Source organism: Embiotoca jacksoni, unplaced genomic scaffold, assembly GCF_022577435.1.
Source record: "Embiotoca jacksoni isolate LCO1_2020_lvr unplaced genomic scaffold, fEmbJac1.0.p SCAF_2, whole genome shotgun sequence".
Classification (NCBI taxonomy): domain Eukaryota; kingdom Metazoa; phylum Chordata; class Actinopteri; family Embiotocidae; genus Embiotoca; species Embiotoca jacksoni.
Window position 1 is genome coordinate 18,554,206 of NW_027185340.1, and position 27,161 is coordinate 18,581,366.

General features: G+C 42.3%; 1 protein-coding gene across 16 annotated transcripts in view; it reads right to left on the reverse strand.

The window, feature by feature from the left end:
* The window catches only part of tns1b (tensin 1b), a 171,834-nt gene that overhangs the window by 58,397 nt on the left and 86,276 nt on the right, over positions 1-27,161 (reverse strand). For all 16 annotated transcript variants that reach the window (XM_069154858.1, XM_069154860.1, XM_069154859.1 and 13 more), the window contains 2 exons: positions 18,221-18,259; positions 3,736-3,777 (listed from right to left, as the gene is read on the reverse strand). In XM_069154858.1, the coding sequence (XP_069010959.1) occupies positions 3,736-3,777; positions 18,221-18,259 (81 nt within the window). The remainder of the gene's footprint in view (positions 1-3,735; positions 3,778-18,220; positions 18,260-27,161) is intronic.

A 27,161-nucleotide genomic window follows, 5' to 3' on the forward strand; every position in this document is an offset into this window, starting at 1 on the left:
CCTGCCTTCCACCACGTTATCTCTCCCCACCTCATAGTCAACTTTTCCCCTCCCTCGCTCCCATGTCTCTTTTTTCTCATCTTTGTACTCATCTAAATTGCTATTGCTAGGCCCTTTCCGTCAACATGTGGGAGCCTAAGCATGTTTGTACACATAAACACAACACAGATCAGCTGATTAGAGCTTCGAACCGCTGAAAGTCCAAAGTCATGTCCAACCAGACGTGTGTTTTTTGTGTGTTTGACTATTAAACTGGCAGGTGTGTCTTTTTGCACAGGTGATTTTACAAGAAAACTTTTAGTTACAAATACGAAAAGCTGGGAAATTAAGGCAGAACAACCTGTCATGGAAGTTAAATCTAAATATTTTGCAACCGCCTGATAAAACTAAAGCGCCCAAATTTTCACGCCAACAAATAAAAACAAACTCAATAACAGAAGTGAAGCCGAGGCAAACTAAACCAGGCAGAGAAGAAACTGATGCAGCGAAGCGAGAGCAGCTCATGGAGTCATAAGACAGATCTTTTCGATGCTCCAGAGGCGATGAGGTGTGGCCAAACATCCGCCAGACGTCACAGTGTAACCACACAGCAAATACCCATGACCAGACAGTAGCAGCTGCACTCTCTCACACACACACACACACACACACACACACACACACACACACACACACACACACACACACACACACACACACACACACACACACACACACACACACATTCATGCATATACGGTCCAATACATACTGTATAGACATGTGATCATACAATACACGTGAAACTCATTTAATCACACATTTCTAATGAGAACGTGTTTCATTTACAGTGCACAACAAGGTGAGACGTACTAAAGACCATATACGATATAACATGATCCAGAGACACTGCCGCCTTTTCTGGGCCCGAGTTTATTTGACATTAACATGGACTAAGACGCTGCAAAATCTGTCTTGTGGTCTGACAATTCAAAATGTACGATTCTTTTTCAGAAATCACAGACGCTGCATCCTCTGGGCAGAAGAGGAGAGGGACCACCCAGCTTGTTATCGACACATAGTTGAAAAGTCAGCATCTGTGATGGTACAGGGAAGCAATAGTGCACATGGTGGCATGGGTAGCTTTCACATCTAGGCAGGAACGATCAATGCTGAGTGATATATACAGGCTTTGGAGCAGATTATGTTGCCATCCAGACAACATCTCTTTCAGGGAAGGCCATTTTTTTTTCAGCAAAACAATGCCAAACTGCACGCACTACAACAGCATGGCGTCGTACTAAAACAGTCTGGGTATTAAATTGGCCTGCCTGCAGTTTCTATAATTTATATATTTACAAAATGGGTGACAAGTCTTTATATGAAGCTCCTGCATGTCTCTGTGAAGAGAGGCTCACAAGCTGGTGCTCCTTCGTGCACCGAACAACTGCAGAAGAGGAGAAAACCGAGGGATCACATAGGAAATGCCAACAAAAGCAGGCATTCTCTCTCACACTCACACACACACACACACAAAAAGGCCTACTTGTCTATGTGTTTATTTTTGGTCCTTGTGGGGAAAAGCGGGCACTTGGCTTTGGGTGGTAACTCTAAATTGGTTACTTGATCCTTCCTTTCTCAGACATAATACAACTCACAGGAAGTTGTGTCACAGACAAACAGTGACCAGCAAGTCCAAAGCAAACACGTCCACTCTAAATGGAGTGTGTGTGTGTGTGTGTGTGTGTGTGTGTGTGTGTGTGTGTGTGTGTGTGTGTTGTCCTAACATGCACATAGGGAGGAGAGAGTCAGTGCTCTGAAGTTATTGGCAATAAGAACGGCTTTAATAAAGAGCCATCAACAGTAATATGAAGGCTTCATTTTGATATAACAGAATTAGTTATAATATTTTATTACCCAGTGTTACCTGGGGGCTGAAAGCCAGTAAATCCATGTAGTCCAGCAACACACTAGTAGCATGTAGAGACATTATATTGTTCAAAACAGTCATCAAAACACAATGGAGGGACTTCTCTTGTTTACCATTAAACGTATGTTAAACCTTGCCTGGCTCCGCCCACCTGTTGCTCACAGCTACGGTCTTCGCTGCAATTACAATCTGGAAACCGTGAATACCTGAAGGTTCTCTAAGACACTCTAAAGGGCGGACCAATCAGTGACCAGTGGGGGTGGCTGAGTGAGATGATGTTCAAGTCAAGCACATGTTGCTAAATGTAGTTCTAGTTTTAGCAAAGCTGGGAAATATCGAAGATTTGAAGCCCGAGCAACAACAATGTCCCAGGTGTCCGAAATTTACTTCACAAAGTCTGCAATGGTCTTTTCCCACATGGTGTTGAAATCTGTGCACATTAGGGAAGGGTCTCAACCATCCATGGAGTGTCGGCCGGACCCATATATTTATGCAGTGAATTTACGTCTAGTAATACGAGGCTATATTAGACCTTGTCTTTCAGAAATATATGACAAGGATGTTTCCTCGTCAAGTAATTACAAGCATTTATTTACCAGCATGAGCAGCAGCAAATGATCCTTTGTAACAAGAAGAATGCAGCTCTCTCATGTAGTAAAGCATGCTACATGTTTGCTCACACTTCCAACTCCTATAAGTGTAACAGAATATACAAACAGACTAAATAATGTCCCTCTTTAAACTTATGTCTGGTAGACACATTTTAGTCCCCATGCAGGAGGGTGTGTGTCCTGCAGTGTATGTTGTGTAAAAGAAGAGTGAAGAGGTCGGGATCATGCAGGATACTGGAGTTCACTTGTCACAGATACTCTTATTTTATCAAACACAATCTTTCCCCAATTTTGAACAAGTGTTTTAGTTTCCAAACCTTATCCACACGCTAACCACTATATTTGCCATAACCATAATCTCACCCTAACTCGAACCATGCCTTAGTTTTCATGTGCAGATGTTATAGGAGGGGATTTGTTTTGTTTTTTTCCTAAAATGTTGGCTTTGGATTAGAAAATGAAAGTCATCATGCACAGTCTGGGGTATCAGTGTGTAATGATTGATCGTTGACATTCTGTTCTGGTGATTGGATTGTTGCAATATTCTGACATTGTGCAGATATTATTACCTGGTGTTTAAGCACAGTGGAAGGTACAAATAGACGACTTTATATCACATATCATTGCAATGAAAAAACAATGAATGCCTCCCAAAAAAAGCCACATAAATGGGTCTAATTAGCAGTTTGGTACAGACACCTGGCTTCATTCTCACAGAATTCTTTGTGTTTGACATGTTTTAGTGTTCACTGTGTTCAGGTAAGACAATTTCATAAATCAGTCATCATCTGGTACAAAAATGTGTCTGATGTGAACATTGGATATGGGATATTTTTCAAAAATGCATTAAATGGATTCATAATATACCAAAGACAGTCCAAACAGTGAAATATGCCCATACTTATAAATAAAATGATTTCTTGTAGACTCTGAAATGTACAAAATCTGAAATGTACAAGTTTTTATTGATAAAAATGTGTGTTTGTAGATGTATATGAAAGATGCCCTTCATACCACCTGGAAGCCTCCATCCACTTATATTGAAATCCCTTCCCTACATCAACCCATCTGCTCTGTCAACCAGAGGTACAGAGGCAGATTCATTGTCTCCTTTACTTCAGTACTCTGACCAAACCAGATGACTGGACCTCAAAAAAGAACAGTGAGTAACGTTAAAAAAGAATAAAAAATAAATAAAAGTCAGTTGAAACTCACCATTGTGTCTACATGTTTGAGAGGAAGGTCACTGCTCGGAGCCTGTTCAAAAAAGACAGACAGAAAAGTGAGATCAATACCTGCCGATACACTTTACACGTCAAACAATAGCCGCAGTGTCATGTTGTGTCGCATCACATCATCTTATCTAAGTTCATGTTAAAGCTGCACTCAGGACCATTCTTTGCCCTAATGTGGCCTGGAGAAGGAGTGGGACTCCACCTTCGAATGCGTGAGACCATCTATAATCCCTCTGTGCAAATATTTACACAAAGAGACAAGTCTGCTTCCATTAGCCAAGACCAGAGAGTCCGCCCAGGGGAACTCTCATTTTCAATGCCATATACAGCTATGGACGGTGAGAGAGAGTCAGGCACTGACAGGGGGCAGGGGGGACGACAGAGTGGGACATCAATGGAAAAGACGGGAAAGAGAGTTGAACAATGAGAGGGTGGATGGACATTTAGGACAGCAGGAGAGACCAGAAGAGAGTCAGCTGATGGAAAGGCAGGCTTTGGGGGTATAGCGGGAAAAAGATGAAGGTAAAGAAAGACTTTCATGGCAGAGAGCAGAAGAAGAAACATCAAAGCCATCCATGATGTCATGAGCTTGTGTGGGCTTGGCCAGCCTCAGACTCACACATGCAGATGTTACCTCTCGTCATACAGTAACTTTACTACACGAGGCAAAGAGGAAAGGAGTGGCAACACAACTTAATAAATTGTACATTAAATACAGAATAACAAAATATCCTTCTGTGAATACCATCTGAGGATTCCAGTGTCTGCAGACCTTCTGAATTGAGCCTCAATTATTTTTAAACAACAGCTGAAATGTATTCCAAGAATTAAGCATCAAAAAGAGTGAAATATCATGGAAAAGCTTAGTCAGGTTCTTTGGCTCGTTCGCTGATCAAATACTTTTTAAACCACATTTAAACCAACAAAGCTGTTCTAACTTTAGACAATGTTTTATTTCGGAAAATGTTGTTAAATAATGGGGGGGGGAAAAGGTCGAAAACATCTCAAATATAAATGTCTTTAAAACCATCCACAAAAAGTGCTGTTTCACTAACAGAACTGGGGCTGTATTCATAAAACTCCCCCGTGCTAGGAGTTACTCACAGTGGCAAAAACATTTTAAAGAGGAATTTCTTGAAGAATTTCTCCTTAAAGTTAAGAATCGATCCTGGTAAAGATGAAAATTATTCACAAATGCATTTTAGCCCTGAAGAGAGCCCCTAATATTGAAAACTGTAGGATCCCCTGATATCCGAGTGTTTGTTGGCCCTAATGTAAAGGGGAATCCAAAACACTGCAGCACAGATCTTAAGAAACACAACAGGATAAAGGCCGTTTTCTCTTCACACCACCACAGTTGGTTAAAATTTTGTAATATTAAAGTGCAGCCAAATGCTTTAAATATGAACAATAAATTACGATAATTAGGCTCTTAACGGTCCGGGTGCTGCACTGCTTTGCCATTTGTGATTCAATTCTGAAGTGCAGAAGATAAAAAAATAGTGAATCTTCTATGAATTAATTCCTTTACAAACCCTTAATGGCTCCCAGTGCAACACTGCGGCTCATTTAGGTGTTGTTTTATTGTTTTTGGACCACAGCGGAGCTCTACGGCACAGAGGAACATCAAGCTGTGGTTACACGCACACATCCACACAGTAGAATCACTTCATTGTAGGCTTGGGCATTTTGATGACGGAAAGAAAAATGTTGAATATCGCCACCTTATCCTTTAAAGAGCCAAACATCTTAAATCGTATTTGGGAATCGTAGTCGTGATCACTAGAGAGCCGGGCTGTGACAGAGGATGCTCCGCTTCTGTAGAAAGCTTCAGTGGAACACAAACAGTCAATGCAAAGAGTAAATTATAGTCTGACCGTGCAGATCCCAGAATATAGACTCCAAACGCCCAGACTAAACCACCGACTAGGGAAAGAGTGAACGACCAGAGAGTCATCTCAACGCGACTCAAAACTGCAGCTTCCTCAGTTACACACCAACCTACAGCTTTAAAACCAACTGAAAGCAAAGATAAAAGGGATAAAAAAATATAGGTTGTGTCACAAAAATGTTCGTTGAACTGTACGTTGTTGAACATCAGACACATGGAAGACGGAGCTGCCTCGAGGAATGAAGCAGCAGGCCGATGTTTGAGGCTCAGACTGTGGATTTGTTCCGAGGCCAAAGTTTACAGCCGAAGGCATTGTCACACAAATATTGTGTGTGTAGACCCAGAAAAACACACAGAGACACAGTTCTCACAATGATAGATTCGAACATGTGCATTTCCGCTTTGTGCAATTGCAGCCAGATGGCTGGTGTGTGTGTGTGTGTGTGTGTGTGTGTGTGTGTGTGTGTGTGTGTGTGTGTGTGTGTGTGTGTGTGTGTGTGTGTGTGTGTGTGTGCAGCAATGAGAAAGCCTGGGAAGTTGTGTATCAGCAAAACGGCCCACAGACAGACTTTTCAGCTTCTCTCAGTGATATTCAATGGAAACATTTGAAGCAGGACTTTCGACGAGATTTCCACCATTAGCATTTTTGCTGTCCATGCAAAATAAATCTCAAATATTAAAGCCAGAAACAGACCTCATTTTTAATGACTGTAAATTTCAAGGACTCAGAAGATGAAATGGTTTAAAATCAAACAACAACATCAACCGCTCCAGTCCTTTGAACTTACAGCACCACGGTGAAGTTAAGATTCGAGGTCAATAGGTCAAAACACAGAATTGGGTTCATATTCATAAAGTAGAGACAAGCTGCTCGCTATGTTTGTGGTGTGTTCATGTTCAGCTGAGACTCAGACATCCAAAACTGGACAAGATCAGCCAGCGCTGCATTCACAAGCTGAACAGCAAGTACAGCGGTCACCTTTAAGAAGGGCTCGTAACATTTTGAACACCAAAAATCAGGCGAATTTTTTCTGATTGGTGAGTTCACTCTCAGGAAGAAACTAATTACATTCAAGTCTTTGGGTTTAACTTCAAGTTTGGTTTACTAGAAAGTGTCATTGACCAACAGCAACAGCTGACATAGTTGCTAAGAGTCAATGCAACAAATAAGTCTTTTCAATAAACTGAGTAAACTTATAGTTTTGTTGGGGACCGAGCTGATGAACTAATGAGTGTGCAAACTGACAGATAGCTCCCTAAAGGCAGGAAAGCAGTCCGGGAGATATTGTAATGAACTAACTGCCAGAAAAAGTCTGTATGAGATCGATGTGCCACTTTTTAGGTCTTAAGGTTGCAGGATTGATTGTATCATGACATGACAATTCTATCACATTTGCATCAGTAGAGACCTGATGCATCAAAAGAAGCATTTATTTCAATTTGAAATTTCAGACTTTAGAATTGCTTAACAATAAAATCCAAATGGAGTTGGTGGCAGATCATCATTCACACCAGAATCCTGAATCATTTAAAAAAAAAATCCAAATCCTAATTCTTACAGAGACAATTGTGTTTCTCATTTGCACACACATGCAGCCTAATGTCACAATGATTTTCTCCAACAGCTAAAAGAATCTTAGAGATCCTCCCTCTGCATGCTGCATGAACGTCCCGTGGCGCAACAGCAAGTGTCAGCCACACAACCACAGAGCAGACTGCACACTGCATAATCACAATCAAACTTAATTGCAGCAGATGCACGAGTACAGAAGAGGGAAAAAAAAGTCATTGATTTGTGGCCAAGAGCTCTGCAGCACCTGCAAAGACGCTGAAAACACAAACCTTACCAACATCTATCAATTTATAAGAACAACCCCGACTGTGGGTTTTCTGACTGCTTGGCACATCCCGAGCTCAGAGCCGTGGCATCATCTTGAGGCAAGTCAGCTGAGCATCATGTTGGATTTGTTCTCATGAGAGATGCTAAATACAGGCTGTTGATCTCCCAACGCTTCGGAGAAATAGTAACAAAAATATTTATAGGCACACAATGTGACTTTTTTTTTTTGCTTAAAAGGAAATCAGGTTCAGTATTTCCTGTTTCAAAGCTCCGAGTAAAAATAGTAAATCTGGGAGGAGGCAGGGTCGTTGTTGATCAATACTAATGATAAAGAATAGTTAAGCAGACGCTGATCCATCCGTTTCAATTTGGGAAACTTCTGCCAATGTTCTACTGACCGTATGATGTGGTGATCATATATTAGTTTAAGACGCATTAAAACCCATTATTACTTGGTTATTTTCATATCTTTGGCCGTCACTTATATCAGTCAAATAGCAAGTGAAATGCAACAGAGTGTATGTAAAAGTGGACGGAGCTTCTGGGTCTGAAAATGAGGCAAATGTGGAAGTGTCATAAACTGCAATACCACCAAGGGCCACTAGGGGTTGGCTCCAAAAAGCCTCTGGCTCCGTAGACTCCCATTCAATTTCTCTCAATAAATACAAAGTCAATAATTAATCTAGAAATAATCCAGTAGTTAATTAGATATTAGGCTGCAAAAAGCAGTATTTTTGGGGGCGTGTCTGCAGTCAGGTTTTCCTTCCTATTTAGCCTACCTACCTCTGATCGGTTGGAACCCGAGAACAGCACGCCCAAGTCAGATCACCACTAAATCCCCCCTAGATCGTACAAATGCAGTCATTTCTGGCTCCAAAATAACATGATGGCGACGGCCAAAACCCAAACACAAGACTTCATAACAACAGTTCACAAACCGATGAGTGACATCACTGTTGGTTACCGCTTGATTTTGACTTTTTACCTCCCCAACTCCTCCAAAGAAAGTCTGCTTTGCTACTGTTAGCCACCTACAGTAGCTGCAACAGGAATATAAATATTGCTAAAAATGTAATTTGTGGGTGCTAATTAGATATTGACAGTATGATGTAACTTAATTTTACTACTAATAATAATATTTTTACTGTAAACCCACATTTTGTCTTCTGGATAAGTTGGTCTAAAACAGGGTTTGTTTATCGTCTTTTTGTTCGCTCATGGTTCTGACCTCTTCTCCGTGATGTCACCAGTAAGATGCTGAATACAGTGTTATTAATCCCAACATAAAATCTGGCTTTGGTGCCCTCTCAGGCTGCACATTACATCACCCAAGTGAACAATGCACATCTTATTCACAGAGACGCACTAATCAGCTGCAGTAAGTCTGAGATTAGGGACCTGTGTTACTCATAGTCATCTGTCCTGTGAAATGTGTCACGCAAAAAGCGCACGCACATGATGAGACCGTCGACGCAGCCACGTGTGCGTCTCCTCCGAGTGTAACGCTCACCCACGGCTCTTCATCTCCACCACCGCCGCGCCATGTGCTTTCTCTCAGATGAGCACAGTGGCTCCTTTGACCAATTTAGCAAATTATAGCCTGCTCCTTTAAAAAGAAAGCAGAGGTCGCTAAGCGAGCTGGGAGTTTCCTCCCTGGGGCGGCGGGGTTCAACGCGCATCCAGCGAGCGAGAGCCTCTCGGAGGGGGAAATGACCCGGGGCTAAATATAAAGCTGTGCATCTTTAAAGCTCGAGACACAGCCCATTTAGCCCGGCCCAGCCGACTCAGTGTGGACAGGAGGGTGGTTAAATATCACCGCTTTGGGTGTGTGAGTGTGGGTGTGAGACCAAGAGAGAGGGAACAGACAGTACTGAGCGCTGTGAGTGTACATGTTTAGTCAGTGAGCTGAGCATGAGCAAAAACTCACAAACCCGCTCCTAAAATAATGACTATTAATAGTTACGCTGTATGTGTGCATGATTGCCTGTGTGTTTTTGTACATATATTTCATATGTTACACTTTGGCAGGGTGAATACTACAGTGTCACTAATATCACAGGTTGTTTTTTGAGTTTATCCCAGGCGGCAGCCAACAGTGACGTCACCCGTTTGTTTGTGAACGGCCGTCGTGAAGCCTCGAGTTTGGATTTTGGCCGTCGCCGTCTTGCTAGTTCGGAGCGTGTTTGGAGCCAGAAGTGATCATATTTGGACGAGCTGAGGGAAGGGCGGGCGGTGGATCCGAGTCCTTCTCATTGGGATACTACGTCCCGCCCATCGATAGCCGTAACCTGACTGCACCACAGGCCTGTCAATCAAACAGACACACCCCCCCCAAAAACACTGCTTTTGGAGTCTTATTTTCTAATCAATGAATAGATTATTTTCATACGGACTGCTAGAAAACTAATAAGAAGGAGCTACTTTAGCTAACAACACTCGTGGAGAAATGTTTTTGACTTTGAATTTCATGAGACAAGTTGAATGGGAGTCAACGGAGCCGGAGGTTTTTTTTTTGGAGCCAACCTCTAGTGGCACTCGGTGGTATTGCAGCGTAAGGCACTTCCGCATCGGCCTCATTTTTCAGAACCGCAAGAAGCCACGTCCACTTTTATATACGGTGTATGGTTTATCCTTGTGTCTTTATGCGTGTATGAGTCAGACTTAGGGTGTGTGCCGAGTGGCCCTCATCCTTTCCTTTCCACCCCTCTCCCCCCTCCTGCCTCCACACCCCACACACACACACACACACACACACACACACACACACACACACACACTCTCTCACCCCCCCCCCCTCTCCCTCCCTCCCTCCCACCCTCATACATTTTCCTTAAAGTACACTTGCTTTCTTTGGAAACTTTGATAAACACACACCCTCCGCACCGGCTGCAGCGTAGCTCCACTCCAATGTTTACACTGCGTGTTGGACGATAGCCCACACAGAGCTTAGCGGCCTTAGACATGCTTGTGTTTAAACTAAGCTGGAATGACACAGAGACTCATTTGACTTTGATGAGAAATTATGCAGCATTCCTTACTGATAGAATGAAAAGTTAACGCATTATCTTAATCCATGTTGAACCAAGTCACTGTCAAAGGGGCCTAATGTAATACTATATTTATTGGCTGTTTTTCATGCAGATGACTGATTTATAATGAAAGAAAATCCCCAACTGTGATTGGTTGACACCTCTGACGACTCAAATTGAACTACATTTGCATATATTTTCACTTTTTTTGGGTGCACCAGATGTTTACACTGTCAAGATAGTTTCATAAAATGACGAAATCAACTTCTCCCAAAAATTTCATGAATGTTTCAGCATAGGGTAACGTTATCCATTACTGTGGGGACAAAGACTGACATATAGGGTCACTGGGCACCTGCAAAGGCTCCAAGCTGTCAGGTCCAATAGTGCCGTCTAGTGGGAATAAGAACAAACTGCAGGCCCAGACACTTTAGTTGGCACAATGATGGCTCACCTGAGGACAGTACTGTTCACCAACTCTCAGCTTTTTGGTCAGCATGAGAATTAAAGTGTATTAAAATCTAAATTTTGCTCATTCTGAGTGACAGAGTCAATCGAGTTTACAGTCTCGTCTGAAAGGAGGTGCAATCTGTGACCGTGTGTGTTCGCCTTCTATGTAAAAGCACAGCTGCTTGGCAAGAGCCCAACATGTTTTTCTCCCCTAAAAAGGCAATCCTGCTTCACTGGCTCATCTCTCCTCAATACTAATTCAAATATGAGAAAGATGATCGTGAACTGTATTTTTATATAGACACATCATCAACTTCTCAAAATGTGTTAAACTTTAATAAGTCATTTTCTTTTATTCACTTTTCACGGGTTTGCCTAAGACAATAACAAAATATTATCACAATATCACTCAAAGTTGATAGTAATATTGATTTACAGCCCAGCCTTAACTACTCCACCAGTCTCACTAATAACACCATGAGCAGAAGCACACACAGCTGTTCCTCTCTCATGCTCCGCGCTCCTTCATCTGCAACTTTCACATAGCCACGTCCCAGAAATGTAAACAAAGAGCTGAGGAGGGAGTAGCTGCGGAGGCCTGTGTGCATCAAGGGTTAGGGTTGAAGTGTGTATTGCTGCATTTTCCGTTCTGCATCCCCCATCCCTTCCTCCCTCTCGCTCAAGGTCAGGGGGGTCCAAACATGCCACAGATCCCTGAGGACCTGCAGAACGGCCGGTCCTCGCTGTGGGAAAAAAAAACCTTGAGCCGCCCGTGACCCCAAACTGCCTCTGACATCTCCATGTTTCTCACCCCGCCTGTCCCTGCTCCTGCTGATACGGACCCGGGCACTTGCTCTGTTATGTAACCAAAAGCCTTTTCCAACATGTGAGAGAGGAGGGAGTCTCTGAAGACGGCTGCCAAGTATTTTTACTCCTTGAAGGTGTGTGTGCGTGCGTGTGTGCGTGTGTGCGTGTGTGTGTGTGTGCGTGTTGTGTCTGTTTTATGTGTGTTGTGTGTGTGTATGTTGTGTCTGTTTTGTGTGTGTTGTGTGTGTGTATGTTGTGTCTGTTTTGTGTGTGTTGTGTGTGTGCGTGTTGTGTCTGTTTTGTGTGTGTGTGTGTGTGTGTTTGTGCGTGTGCTTTGTGTCTGTTTTGTGTGTGTGTGTGTGTGTGTGTGCGTGTTGTGTCTGTTTTGTGTGTGTGTGTGTGTGTGTGTGTGTGTGTGTGTGTGTGTGTGTGTGTGTGTGTGTGTGTGTGCGTGTTGTGTCTGTTTTGTGTGTGTGTGTGTGCGTGTTGTGTCTGTTTTGTGTGTGTGTGTGCGTGTTGTGTGTGTGTGTGTGAAGAGGGTCTAATCAGTCACAACCACATGCACATGAATAAAAACACACCCACTATACAAGTTGCTTCTTCTCTTGCACACCTCATATTTTACCTCTCAGAAGAGAACGCAGAAGAGTCGTGCGAGTCTTATCTGGACAACAAGACGTTTTGGCCTCTTTGGCCTCCAAAGAAATATGGAATGTTCTTTACGTTATGCATAAATATGTTCCAAGATAAAGAATAATTTAGCTGTATAATGTTGTTTATAACCCAAATGACAGATTAGGTCTTATGTCAGGGCCTTCCAAAATATTGTTTTAATGATACACATGACTGATCTGTTACTGTTAGTTAAAGCAGCTATAACTGTATCAAATGACAAATGACTAAAATGTGAAAACAAAGCACTAATGTGAAACAGCTTTAGAGCAACTTTCAGGTCGGCTGTCCGGGCCGTGCTATTTTGGTTCACCTTCATTGCTCTCCTAACGTCATTATCAGCTGAAGGAGGCAGCTGTTTTCAGCAACAACAACAACAACAACAACAATAGCTCTGATAAACACACTGTACTCTCCCTTTATAGCACCAAATAGAAGACGGACAGTGTTAGCAGCTCGCTAGTGATCATAGTGGAGAATTTAGCAGCTAAAAAGTCAAATCGGTCCCTCAATAGTTAGTAGAGACCAAAAGTACCTAAAAGAGGGTAAATATTGGACTCATGTTTGCCCGATCATCAGGAACACGACCCTGAAATTAATAAGAATATTTCTTTGTATGGGAGGATGCGTAAATAAACTGTTTGCTAACAAGTTCTCTATATGAACTGAAAAGGTTATGGTGTTAAAATGCTGTGTTCACAAACTGTTTCCGTTCCCCCCCAAGTGGCCAAAAAGATCAGTTACAGAAGGTTTAAGATTCTGTTTAGAATCATGAGCAAAGTATCGCTGACTCTGATGTTTGGCGTTTAGCAAGTTGTAAATCAAATTATTGAACAAATGAAAACTGTGACTGATGATGGCACTCGTGAAAAAGTTCACCACATTATTTAAAATTCATTGTTCAGGAGACAGTAGGATATGTGTGTTTTGTTACCTACACTATGCTACGCATACTGTCAGCCTGGCTAAAAGCTATTTGTTTAGGTTCAGGATTAATTAAGGTAAAAAAAAAAAAATACAGACTATTTATAGAAAACAGAATGCGAAAAGTGGTCTGAGTATGGTATTGTTTTGTAAAGCTGTCTCTGCCATTGCTACTGAGGGACAGCGCTCTCTGGATCATTTCTTTCAGGTTATTCGGGGGGATAAGAAAGATTTTACTGAAGCTTCGCGGTGTCCCGAATGAATCTCAGAGAAACTTCATGAAAGTGTGAAAAATCTCAGCCCTCTGCCATGCTGTTAATTAAAAGGAAACAATTAAACCAAACATGGGAAACCAAAAGGCAGTTAATGGTATAAAGGGGACAATTTTGGCATTTAATAGCCAGCCAGTTGGGAAGCTGAGGGTGACCACAGTCTAAACCCATGTGTCTATACTGTATGTTCTAACAGTGGAGAGAGTAAATTACAGTTTAGTGTGCAGACAAGTCCATTATGATAATAAGTCAGACTGAATTTTGACTCCCTGAACTGCAACAAGGAACTTGGTGGGACGACTTCATAAAACCGCAGTTTACGAGCCACTGTTTACTTATAAATCAGCATTGTAAACCAAAAGACCCAGTTATTTTTAACCATATCAATTAAAAGTAACTGTATTTACAAATTAAGTGTTTCGTTGAGTATGAAGACACATTATTTTGTGCATTTCTTTCATGTAAAGTACATAAACTTTATTTATATACTTGTATAGAAAATTGTATAACAAAGCGTACTAAAAAGTTTACTGCCGAACCTATAACGAAACAGAAAAATGTGGAAGGATTTCTGTGCTTCACAAAGATTTAAAAATGTCCTATCTGTCAATTAGGGACTGAGGATTTGGTGGCAGGGTAATAATTTCCTTTGAATTGGAATCATAATCTTTATCCAGCAAAATAGAAAATGCATAAAAGTAACATTCTTCTACCGTTATCTCTCCGAGTTTGATATTTTGGGAAATCACTTTGACACCGTCCTCAACGAGTTCATTCTCTTTTACCGCCATATAAACTGTAGTCAATGTCTGCATGACGTCCTCTTTATTACACAGCATCCTTATGTAACAGTCAGCATAAACACTGGATAATGCTGGATTCTTGCATTGTACACGTAAGAAACACTAACACATGTCACCTGGCTTCGTAGTTCAACATTAAACATGCCTTTTTTTTTTTCTACATTCGTTCCCGGGGAGCTGCGATCATACTGTAATCCGTAACAGGATGCCCGCTCGGTGCTTGTATACACAGTGTAACACAGGGCACATCGGGGAAATATGTGTGCTTCTAACCTCAGCGCTAATTGGACCACATCTACATCATCTTTGCCCCACAGTTACTCATTACTCAGCAATGTCCTGGCCCTGTTCCCCAGCTACACAAGACTTATAAAAAAAAAAAAGAAAGAAGAAGCTGGATGACGTAGTTGTTAGTGGTTTATGGTTTGTGTGCATATCTTTGCTTGTGAGAGCATGAATTTGTTATGTGTGTTACTGAGTGTGTGTGTGTGAGTGTGGTCAGATGTACAGGCTACATCTGTCTGTCTTTGCCTCCTACCCTCTACCAGGCTTTGTGCGGAATAAAACGTATTCCCGGCAGAGCTGCCTCGACATGAGGGAACATCTGAGGAATGCTCCCAGCAGGCTTTGCAGCTACGCCGTGCACCCCACCCCCACCCAAGTGGGGTTTTGCCTGTGGGGTAGTCACGGACTGTCATCTTCACTGCTGGATGGGATCTCCCAACCACACATCATCAGTTACAGTAAATGGACTTCCAGTTGGCATCGCCTCCCAACAGAGGACGGAATTGAGTCCAAATTCACTCTACAGTTAGCAACTAGTGGATTACTATATTTAAATCACAAATAAAAAGAATCCTCCAGTTTTTATAATTACACTGATTTATCCTGAAAATGGTGGTGGTGCTGATTTTCATGTAATCCAACCATATTATTTCTGTCAGCTAGCAGTGCTGTGGCTCATCATCCACGGTTGGACAACACAAACGTAAACATGACAGTAACAGCTGCTGCCATTCAGTCCAGTTCATACATGGGACTCTTAACCCTCGTGTTGTCCTTGGGTCAAAATGACCCGCAGCTGTGTTCAACCAAGTTCTATTTTATTTTCATATTTTTGGGGATCATTGGTGACAAGGAGGCTGTGAGGGTTTCTTTAAAGAATGATGACCAATGATCCCGAAAAATATAGAAATAAAATAGAACTTGGTTGAACACAGCTGCGGGTCATTTTGACCCAAGGACAACACGAGGGTTAAAGCTCCACAAAGACTCATTCAAACTGCATGGCTTTTCTAACAAATCTATCTATCAACGCTGAACTCACACTCGTGACTACGGTTTTGGTTTTATTGTGAGCTGCACCAGCTCATCATTAAAGTCTTCAGAAGAATGGGTTTCTTTGAACATCTACAAATCTATGAGAACTCGGTGATGTTTGTCTTCTTGAGAAGATGATTTGAGACCGTCTAAACCTCCGTAGCAGCCATTAAATGGAACTTATGATGACGCTGTTTTTGTCTACGACAGTTTCCGAAATCACGAATGAACTTTCCCTCTCAACCTTCAAGCTAACATGATGTGAAGTCCTTTAAGAGCTCAGAAAAACTGCATTTTTAACATCTACACTTCCCTGGAAGGAAGGTCATGTGGTCTGATCAAAAGGCCCACAACACATACTTAATGGTCTGTGTGGTCATATCTGTTTGCCAACAATGTTTCACTTTATCAAAAGCCAAAAAACAAGACTCATTGCTGGATCACCTTTCCTGTTGTTTCCAAATTGGCCTCACTCAAGACAGTCAAACAAATGTTATTATTGATTTAAATTTTATTTGGGAAAAAAAATACCTTTTAAACCAATTAAATCAGTAAAATCATATGGTGCTGTTTGCTTTCCTCTTGTAGCTGAGAAGCAGCTGCATGAAAGTATCTGATTTCACTCAGGCGGATCTTGATCTTCTGGTAATAAAGTTGAATTTCGTCTAGTCGTAGCTCGTCCATCTCTTTGGAATGTCTGGATTCAGAAAACATTTTTCTGGCTAAGTGAATATATGGTCAGTGTTGTAATCAGCCTCCACCTGAGTGGGGCAGTAAATCACGTCGGTCTCTGGCTGTGAGCGAAAGGAATTCACCAAACAAGGGGCTGAGGAGAGCCGACGGGGAGCACACCTCAGGCCGGAGAGCACGCTCGCACATCCACACACAAACACAACCTCATCCACTCCCTGCACGCAAATTACTTACTCATCCATGTAATACATAAACCGAAAACAGAGAAGCTTCCCGGCCAAACTCAACACCCAAACTGTGTGTAACACGTCAGGTGGACAAAAGCAGGCCGACCCTCAGCAGGTGTCCACTCTGTATTTATTTCCCATCCTTTCTATCCCTACAGCTAAAAAACAAGCTAATGGCTGGTCTTGAAAGCCACCGTTGCACTTAGCTCTTAACAGTTTCTCCTCGTTGCTACAGTAAAGATACGTCAACACCTTAGCTCGTCAGTGTTTATGGGGGCAATCAGCACCTTTAATGCAGGAACAAAAGCCCCTGGGGGGCACTTCTGTTGGCAAGCTGAAGAGAAAGGAGACACAATGGCGAGAGATGCCCTGCTGTTCCCGTTTCCCTTTACTTCCTTCAGCCATTTCTACTCAATTAAAGCAGAACTATGATATAATTTGATCCGGGTTTGATCCAATCAGATCTTCCTGTGTATTAGTTGACAAAGTCGTGCATAAAAAAAGATCATATTAGACCTGAACGCTGCCGTCTGCGGGGGAAAATTCACTGACAAAGTGAGCGTAAAGTTGACTGACAGCAGAACAAGCAGTCAAGGCAGCAGATACACGGCAGCATCAACAGACTACAGGTTCAATAAGTGAAGTGGAGGCCAACAGGAAGACTATTTTTGAGGTAAATTATTGCACTCTGCGTCCAAAACGTGTTCATTTCAAAAACCGAAGAACTCCGGAGCATGCCTTTGACAATGCCCAGAGAGCCTAGCCCACATCTCAAACAGATGTCCTCACGTAGAAAGCATCCAGCGCAAAAAGCATCTGTGATGATAATAACATGTTCTTGTTTAATTACTGCAGCTTTTATATGAAAGAAAAACATGACATTTTGAGAAATATTTTCTCTGTGAGCGCAGAAAAGTGCAGGGGGATATTTGCTTTGGTTTGTCAAGCACCCAAAACCATTTAAACACACAACATGCAAGGAAGGCAAGAGAGCAAATCATATCCAAGTCTAACACAGTCTTCTTATGCCAATACCAAATAAGGCAACGAAGCAAGCGTCTTTCTTTTTATTGCCCTTGCAAAATCTCTTCATACTCAAGACTACGTCCCACTTATCTCGGTGTTAGTTGGAAGACTGAAAGTCGACATCATGATATAGCAGACTCGAGGACACAGATTTTTATTTACCTTTCTTATCCATAATTAAAAAAAAATATTTTAAGCCAAAAAGCTTAAAAATAATTTTTTACAATGTTATCAGTGCAGAGAAAGCAACTGCCAAACAATGATTAAGTCAAGTAACATCAGGTTCATTTATACAGCCCCAAATCACAAGTTTGTCTCAGGGGGCCTCCAGATAATGGTTCATTATCTGCAACAGTAACTGCCGTGTTAGTGTAGCTGATAGAGGCTGTTACTTCCCAACCCTATTTGCAATAATTCTGCACCAGGAAGAGCCCAATCATGCCTGCTGAGCATGTACGGCATGGAAGCAATTACTATAACAAAAAAAAACAAAAAAAAGCCTGGTACTTACCAGTTCGTAGTTTGTAGCTGGAACACAAGATGAAGACACCTGAAATCAAAAAGAGGACTGGTCAGTTGTGATGTTTACAGTTATGTTAAAATAGGAAAATCTAAAACAGCAACTGTCCACTACAATCTTTTTGCATGCATGCACCTATATTTAGGTTAGACTTTGGTGCTTCATATCTTGTAGGTGCAGCCACGAGCTTTAAGATGCCACCAGTATTTTAGCTCATATCCACTGCGGACACAAATGTACAACCAGGTAGGGACGGGTTTCATTTGATTTAAAGTTGCACTAATCAATATTTAGTTGCACTAAAATGAATAATTTGAATCACTTACAGCAACAAAACCCACATAGAATTACCGTTTCATCCAACTCTGTGGTTTCCCTCAGCTCTACCGAGTGTTTTAGCTTCTTTCAGCTCATTGTTTTGGTTTTGCCAGCAAGTTCATATGTTTTGGTTCACGCTCAATGCCCGTCAGTGTTGTTTCTGGCAGCTTCAGGCAACTGGTTTTAGGAAAAACTCTCAAAACTCTCGACCAGCGCCAAACAGCATATAAAGTTAGTCAACAGTTGGTGAACTTAGTGGGGCACTTAGCAGCTAAAAAGTGAGATGCTAATCGCTCTCAATTATCTGGAGGTAAAAATAGGCAACATCTACCATAATAACTTTACAAAGGAGACAATATGTCTGTGTTGTGTTTGCATCAGCTGGTTCTGCTACCCCCAAGTGGCCAAAAACCAATTAATATTCAGCTCTCAATAAGGTTGTTCAGTAGTGAACTATAAGCAGCATTTCCATCAGAAACGACAAGGTTCAGAACTGGAACTGCTTGAAGGACGAGGAGTGTTAGCAGAGCGATATCGAGACTTAAAAGCTTAATATTCACCACTCGAACAAGAAGCCCTTTCCCTCACACTGTATGTTCTCGTTAACTGGACTGAAGTACAAAGCGTTGGTGAGCCGGTGGTGGGATCGCTCCAACAGAACTCATGATCTGTCAAGCGCCCAGGATAATCCGATTACCGTCCGACAGTTTTCATAATCGTTTCGAGGACCGGGGCCGATAAACAGGAAGAGCGTAATGATAATGTCCTCCAACGGAAAATTCAAATGAAGTGCTTATAGAAAAAAATGAGCGCTAGATGAGGATGGAAACACACAGGATGCCGCCGTTGATGTTTCCTTCCTGTTCATGTCTGTATTCTGTCTCTGTTCCTGTTTCAATATCATTCTTCTGATGCTGCAAAAAAAAAAAAAAAAAAAAAAAAAAAAAAACCTACGAGCTTAATTTTCACCAGTTAGTAGTTTCATCTGTTAGACTGACAAACAATAGTACAAGGTAGCGTTATACTTTTCATGTTGTTTATCCTTTTATTATTACTGTGCTGTGTCCGTTTCGGCTTTGAGAGATGAGGACTCGAGGTTATCACAACTCTTGACCTCTAAAAGCACCTTTCATTTTTGCCACTGCTCCACCACTCTCCTTATCCGAGACTAATTGCGTCATTGCGTGAACACGAGGCTGCAGGACATTCCTCAACCGCACACCAAGAAAAAATAAAATAAAACTCTGGCCCTCCTTTAACTTTTACCTTTTGAAAATGTTGTACGCTCTCATTAGGTCGACTCACAGCTTAACACAAAGCTATTGAGCCAAAAGAATTACGCACATGCAGCTTCTTAGTTCAGAGTAGATATTTTGGATAATGTTTTTAACAATACTATGAGATGCAATCATGCCAGGGATCACTGTGTTTAAAACCTCAAAACTTTGTGTTGGCAGTTTCAATGCTGGTGAAGTGTTGCTATTTTTTTTTATAAACCACAAATCATGCGGTGGGGTTTTGAAAATCACAATTTGTGCCCAACTCATACTGGAGCTGAACATATCAAATGAGCAACCTGGTACCACTGCAAAGCGTGAAATAGACACGTTGGTCCACTACAGCAAAATATGAAATAGCCACGCTTTGGCCTGTCTGGGTGTGAAAGTTACACGCTTTCCTGTAGTGGACATAAATCAAATCTACTGAATGCCTAGAGCCATGTGACTTACAGGAAAATGAAACTTATAGCTAAAACATGTGGCTGGGGTTAGGAAAAATAACTTGGTTGGGGTTAGGGGAAAAGAAAAGTCAACAAAATGTTGACACCTCCTGGATCCGAAACCTCATCGTCTCGCATTTTTGTCTGTGACTAAAGCCACCAAGACACCAAAAACGGTCCTTTCTTGCTTCTGTTGCGAGATCACGTGATCCTGCGTCACATGACATTTATGCAGGTGTAAGTTTCACGCCTAGACAGGCCAAAGCGTGGCTATTTCATGTTTTGATGTTGTGGACCAGCGTGTCTATTTCAAACTTTGTCATGATACTGGGCTGAAATGAGCAAATATCACCCAATACAGAAGTGAAGCAGCCCAATTCCAACACGAGCCATCTGAAACTAACAAAGACCAAAACAGCTGGTGAGGCTGTGGAAAGCTAAAGCACTGTCCAACTTGATAAACAATCGAGTGTACTGTTCTGATGATGTTTCACTAACTACCAGCAGCGGATGCTTCCAAACCAGAATTAAAAGGACCACTGGATGACCGCCAACGGGATGTTAGGATGGCTGATTGGATTCACAAAGTTGAGGATGTGTGAGTCACCTTGGGTCATTAAAATCTCTTTTATGGTGGTTGCCCCATCTGGAATACAGGAATGTTAACTCCAAACAGGAAACAACCTTTATCAGATTACATGGTTTGATCCCTCTTAGTGGTAGAAGCAGATGATGTACTGATATGAAAAGGGACAGCATCTGAATTTAAGAGCGGCTCCAACACAGTAGCTGTCGGTGCTTCGGTAAAATCGCTTACATGCACGCTTGTTAGATGTGAAAAACCAAACCTACACGGCGAGGCAGTTTGGAAATAACTTCAGACCGGTGGCAAAAGTGAGATAAAAGAATATCTGTTCATGTTTCGTGGGAACAAAATGTTTCCCGGTGACTGCTGGCTGTCATATTTGTCCGGCACGCTGTCCTGCGTATCAACAGCCTGGTTGAGTGACGACATCTCGGCGGAATGCGTCTCTGTTTTCGAGAATTTCATCTGGCACGGTGGAGTGTGTCTGGAGCTGACGGGATACAGTATCTACGTCTGCGTTAAATCACGTCAGTCACAAGTTGTTCTAACCCCTCCGCCCAAACTCCACCGTCCTTATCACTCACGCACAACGACATGCCTTTCTTCTCTCGGGGGCCCGGGCTCCTTCGGGTGCCCCGACTCCTCAGGCCTGGTCAGTGTTTTCACCTGACGCCGTCTCTGCCCTGCACGCTTCCTGACAGCTGACCCACCTGAACGCAGCTGAGTACATTTACACACACACTAAAATTCAAGAGACATGGCATATTTCGTTACACGTTTGACCGCGTAAACGTCATTAATCTTGATTTTTTTTTTTTTTTTTTTTGAAATCCAGAGTAACGTCCAATATGACGGTTAAATGACCACAAAATGTTATTTAATCTTTCCCGTGTGTTCTACTGTTTGTGTTTACGTAGACATTTAAAGCCCACACACGACACTTGACAATCCAGCTCTGTGCTCACAGGTGTTTCAACTTATTTTTGCCTGATCAGACCTTTTTTTTTCTGGACTGTGTGGGTGCGTCCAGACAGTGATTGATTGACACCTACCTCACTCTGCTGTTAGTTTAGGTGTGCCTGTGGGGGGTTGGACAACTTTAACGTATGGGGTTTGGTGACCTCATGTCAATTCCACCAGAGCTCCGCTCAGCCTGCAGACGTCTTATATACCGCAGTAATGAACCACACTATTACGGCTGTATTATTATTTTACAAGATATACCATATTTAGTAACACGCTCCAAACTGGGGGCGAAACAATCTTAATGCAGTATGTTCTGTAGAAAATTGTTCTTAATCAGCACACCGCATTGGCCAATTAAATATGTGCAACCACACGCACCGGGTGGAATAATTTGTAGCATTGAGCTACTTTAGTGTCAACAAAGCAACTATAAAACAGTCCGTCCAAGAAATCAAAATCTTGCTATTGCAATAATTAACACAAATGCAAGCAATAGCCCCGACATTTGCAGGAGCTTGCTATTTTTGCAAAGTTTTTGTCATTTTACCGCAAAACATGTCAGCAGAACCTCTGCTGAAAGTATTACGCATAAAGTCGCCTTTCCATGCAAAACTGTTTTTATTAACAGAAATAACTCATTCACAATCAGAAAGGCTCTCCTCCCGCTACTCTTATCGGCAAAACAAACCTTTTCACTGGAGAAAAACAGAATAAGCGGGAAAAAGCGGAAGCGACGGGGTTTGTCAAAAATCTAATTAGATATTTTACCGCAAAACAACTCACTAAAAACTCTGTAAATTACATCGCAATCTTTAAGAAAATCGTCCACAAAATCAACAAATTTTTGTTCAAAACAAAACACTCACAAAAAAAAACCCTCCACGACATCCCAGAGGGACTGACTAAAGCAAAAGAGAAAGTTACCACCGCTGTATAACTTCAAAGTTATACTATGCAGGCATCTCAAAGGATCACAAATCTGTGTCTTCCAGTTGTAATGTCACAGCGCTCCTGTCGATCTGAAAGCTGCAATACTATCCCCCCCCCAAAAAAAACGTTACTTCTAATAGGCATTCATTCAGCCATCATGTGATATGTTATTTGGTCTGAAAAGCATTGTAAATAATAATCTGAAATTTATTATAAACGGAGTCTGTGCCAGCAGACAATATGACAAAACATGGCACAAAGAGCCGCTTCATGAAGACGCCCCCCCAAACGTGGAAAAAAAAAACTAGAGCGACTGGCATTTAGCTGAATGTCACATCCAATAAAATGTAGCCCTTTTATTTGCAAGCTAATTAGGTTTCAGACAACATCAATTGCATGTTAGCCAACGTCGCCGGAGTAATAAAACCTCTGATTCAAAGTTCAGACAGAGAGGGTAGGTAGTCTGCCCACGTCGAGATAGCTCACATTCCCTCTCATGCTAAGCAGCAGCCTCCTCGCTCGTCGACGACGGAGTGGAGTTTTGCACCGTTGCAGTGCGGCAAAGCAGTCGGAGCCAAGATCTCCCAGAAACCACAGCGAGTATAAAGTTAAAGGCAGGCTTGCAGGTGAGCACTTAACGGCGGGCGAGCCACAGGTCGAGCAGTGGGAAACCACGGCGTGAAAAATGTCGGCATTGATGGTGCTAAAAGGACGTTTGAATGGAAGCGCGAGTTACAGAGTCACAGCGTGTCCATACCGGCAGCACGGCTCCGAGGATGTCCGTCGGTCCGGTTCACCAGTCCGGTCCTGAATCAGATATCTGAGCAGCCTTCAGGTGGACCGCCGTGAAATTTGGTCCGGATGCTGATTGCGCCGAGAGACTGAACTACACTGACTTTTGACCTGCAGCGATATGACAAAGTTTTCACGTTTGTGGTTTTTGTGAAATGTTTCAACAACTATTGGATGGGTGGCCACAAAATGTTAAACACTCAGGAGGAAATGCATGATTCCTAACTTTTCATGTACCGGTTTATAACCAACAGTGACATCACCCATTGGTTTGTGAACATCCGCAGTGAGGACTCCAATTCGGATGTTGCCGGTTCAGAGCACTTTGGAGCCAGAAGGGACCGTATTTAGATGAGGTGGGGGGGGCAGGGGGAGCGAGCGGTGGATCTGACTGAATCTGATTGGAAACCCAACGACATTGCACCCCTCCCACCAGAAGCTGTAAATTTACTGCACCAGTGGCCTGTCAATCAAAGAGACAGGACCCCTAAAAACACCGATTTTTTTTTTTAATTTTTTTTTTTAGGCTTATTTTGCAATTAATGACGAAATATTCAGATGGACCGCCAGGAAACGAATAAGAAAGATGGACTTTAGCGAACAACGCCATAAGAACTTGGGAAAACATTTACTGACTTGGAAAGTAAAAAAGACAAGTTTGTTGTTTTTTTTCAAGCCAATCTAAATCCAATACTCTTATCAGAAAATCGCACTCAGTAACACAGAACCACACTTGTATATTTATAAAAACCTGAATCAAGCATTGAAACAGCCCGTAAAAGCAAATGCGGTTGCAAACAAACCGCTGGCTTCTGAATGGCGTTTGAATTTAGATGAAAACGTACACACAGCTTTTGTCCGCGCTCCGCGGTGCGTGGGGACGGGGGCCTGGTGAGAGTGTGTGTTGATGCTATCGGGAGTATTCAAATAAGTGTGATATGATGAAGGATAATTGTGTTGTTGCATTCCGTACGCGCCTCTGTTAACAGCATTAAACAGGGGGCCCATTTCCTGCAGACAAAAGTCCACGTCAGACGTCTCTGGCTCGGAGGACAGCTTTCACATGCTTCCTGCTCAGCTGCAGACGCAGTTATATAACCCATGTCAGTCTCCCAGGTCTGAATATGTTAATAACGCCGCTAATGACGTGACCGCTGCGGCGCCATGAATAAATGATGAACCATTCATTATTCGGGTAAACAAATCCTGCTTTGCTTGTGTCTATAAATCCCCGAAACTTAATGCAGGGAAAATCCAACAGAGGAGTACATTCCAGCTTTACTTGGAGCAGTGAAATGATTAGCGTGCAGGTCAGCTCCTTTCCACCGTGGAAACGTGCGTGGGGCCTTTAAAAAAGACTTTCCCCGGCTCTCCGCGCTGGCACATAAACACACGACTGCCGTGGGTGCTTTTATGTTTATCCAGATCTTTGCATCTGGCACATCCCAGCAGAACTATTCAGTGTGCAAATTCAATTTGGGAGGCGTAACGAGTAACAGAAGGCTTTCTCTGCGTCCGTGATGGCGGAGTGTGCCAGAGTGCCGGTCCGCATGGACTTATTGGGATATGATCAAAGCACAAAGGAATGATGGGAGAGCTGTCGGCCCAAGCGCCCACACCCTATCACTTTGTATTTATCTACTTTCTCGACCAATGATCATTTATTTTATCGCAATTCTGATGCATCTATTGTAACTGCTTACATCTATATCGTCCAAAGCTAACTTTATTTTCTCTACTATGTCTGCTTCTGCTTCTTCACGTTTACTTGTTTTTTTTTCTTCTTCTTTTTCTGTCTCTGGGAAAGTTATGGCCTCTTCGTTTGCCTCCAGGGAAAGTTGTGGAAAAAGTCCGATTTATTGAGCAGATCTGAGTGAAGGACACGTACACGACTGAGCGTCAGTCTCCGAACACTGTTCGTCGTCTCAGTGCTGCTGATTCATGTCTCACAGCAAAAGAAGCACTTTAGGAATGAAACGGCATGAATGTATGTTTGTGTCCGTTTCTCTTTTGTCAGATATGGTGTTAAACTATACTATACGGAACATAATTCTGTATAGTATAGTACTATATAGTGCTGTACACTGGGTTGTGTACAGTACAGTTTCTTTGTGCAAAAACAATCAGCACGTTAATCAATTAGTCAATTAAACACCAACGGCTTTGAGTTCCCAATTGTTCAGACATAATACGAGTTTTGCAGAACACCTTGGAACGTGTGACAATCGTAATATTTTCTCTCATTAAATAGTCTAAATGATTAACTTCCTGGCTGAAAAAAATAATTGACAGATTGTTTGATAATTAAATAACTGCTGATTTCAGCTCTGTAATGCGTGCACTGTAAATAAAGCACATGAAATATTGTTTGTACTTAAATAAGATCAGGATCGACATCATTTCAGTAGCAAATAACCAAACAGAGATAAAACTGTGACAGATCAAATCAATACAAAGATAAACAACATCGTAAATGCATGCGAGTGTACAAATCGAAGCCCGCAGGGATCAGGCGGCCTTTTGTACGTCCCTGCCATGTTTCTTCTCCACGGCCGGGACTCAAAGTGGCCCTCGCGCCTGCTCATTCTCACCCCCGCCTTTGTTGGCAGGGGCCTGAAGGCGCTGTGAGGGGAGAAGCTATGGCTTGTTTCTTTTGTTCCAAAGTTACAGGGGGGGTCACGTTCCCTTCCCAGGCTCTTTCAGCTAAGAGCCTAAGAGTATTTACCAGCACGCTGATTTACACATTGAGCAGGGCTCTCACTGTCTGGCAGCGGGCCAGGAGGCTGAGGGACGACGACGACGAGGAAGAGGGGGAGGAAGGGCAAGAGGAGAGAAGGCAGCTATGAAGAATCAGGGTTGAGAGGGGGAAGTTCACTGTATGTCCTTTGGTGAAATGGCAAGTTTACCATCTTGTGATTTTTTTTTTTTTTTTTTTTTTTTTTTTTTAAAGGGAAGGCAATGCAGTTTATGTTTCTAAACACTTTTAGGCATTGTGCTTGTTTGCCATCTCACCGACAGTCAGATGAGAGGATCAATATCAAAATCATTTGTTTGTACAGGACAAATAAACGAGGTATTTTGACAAGTTTAGCTGAAAAACAACAAGAAAAGAGAGAAACTTCAGCCTCCGTCCAAAGTCAAAAACAGCCTCGGAGCATCTCCCCGTTTTGTATCTTAGTGACACTGTTCATATGAAAACATTTTTCCACATGTCGTCATTGGACATCTGCTCCCTCGCAGGAGATGTTACTGTAGGAACCAGTTTTAAAACACTGGAAAATAAATGAAACAAGTCTGACGGGAGAGGCTGAAACACAGAAACAGGGAGTGAATGATAAATAAACATACACGTCATAAGACATAAAAAATATTCTGCTTGGAATAATAATTTGTATCTGAAATACTTTTTCCACAAACAGCTCATTACAAATTACATTTATTTGCTCCTTCTCATTGGAAAATGCTGAATGTGCTCTGTAGGCTTCACGTGTCCATGTCACATCAATGTAAGACGCATACTGGACTGTGATTGGCGCACAAAACAGTTGTGATGTCATCGATTTAAGGCGAGCACAAAGGTGCCAAAGATCACAAAACTTTAAACATATTTCTACCTTTAA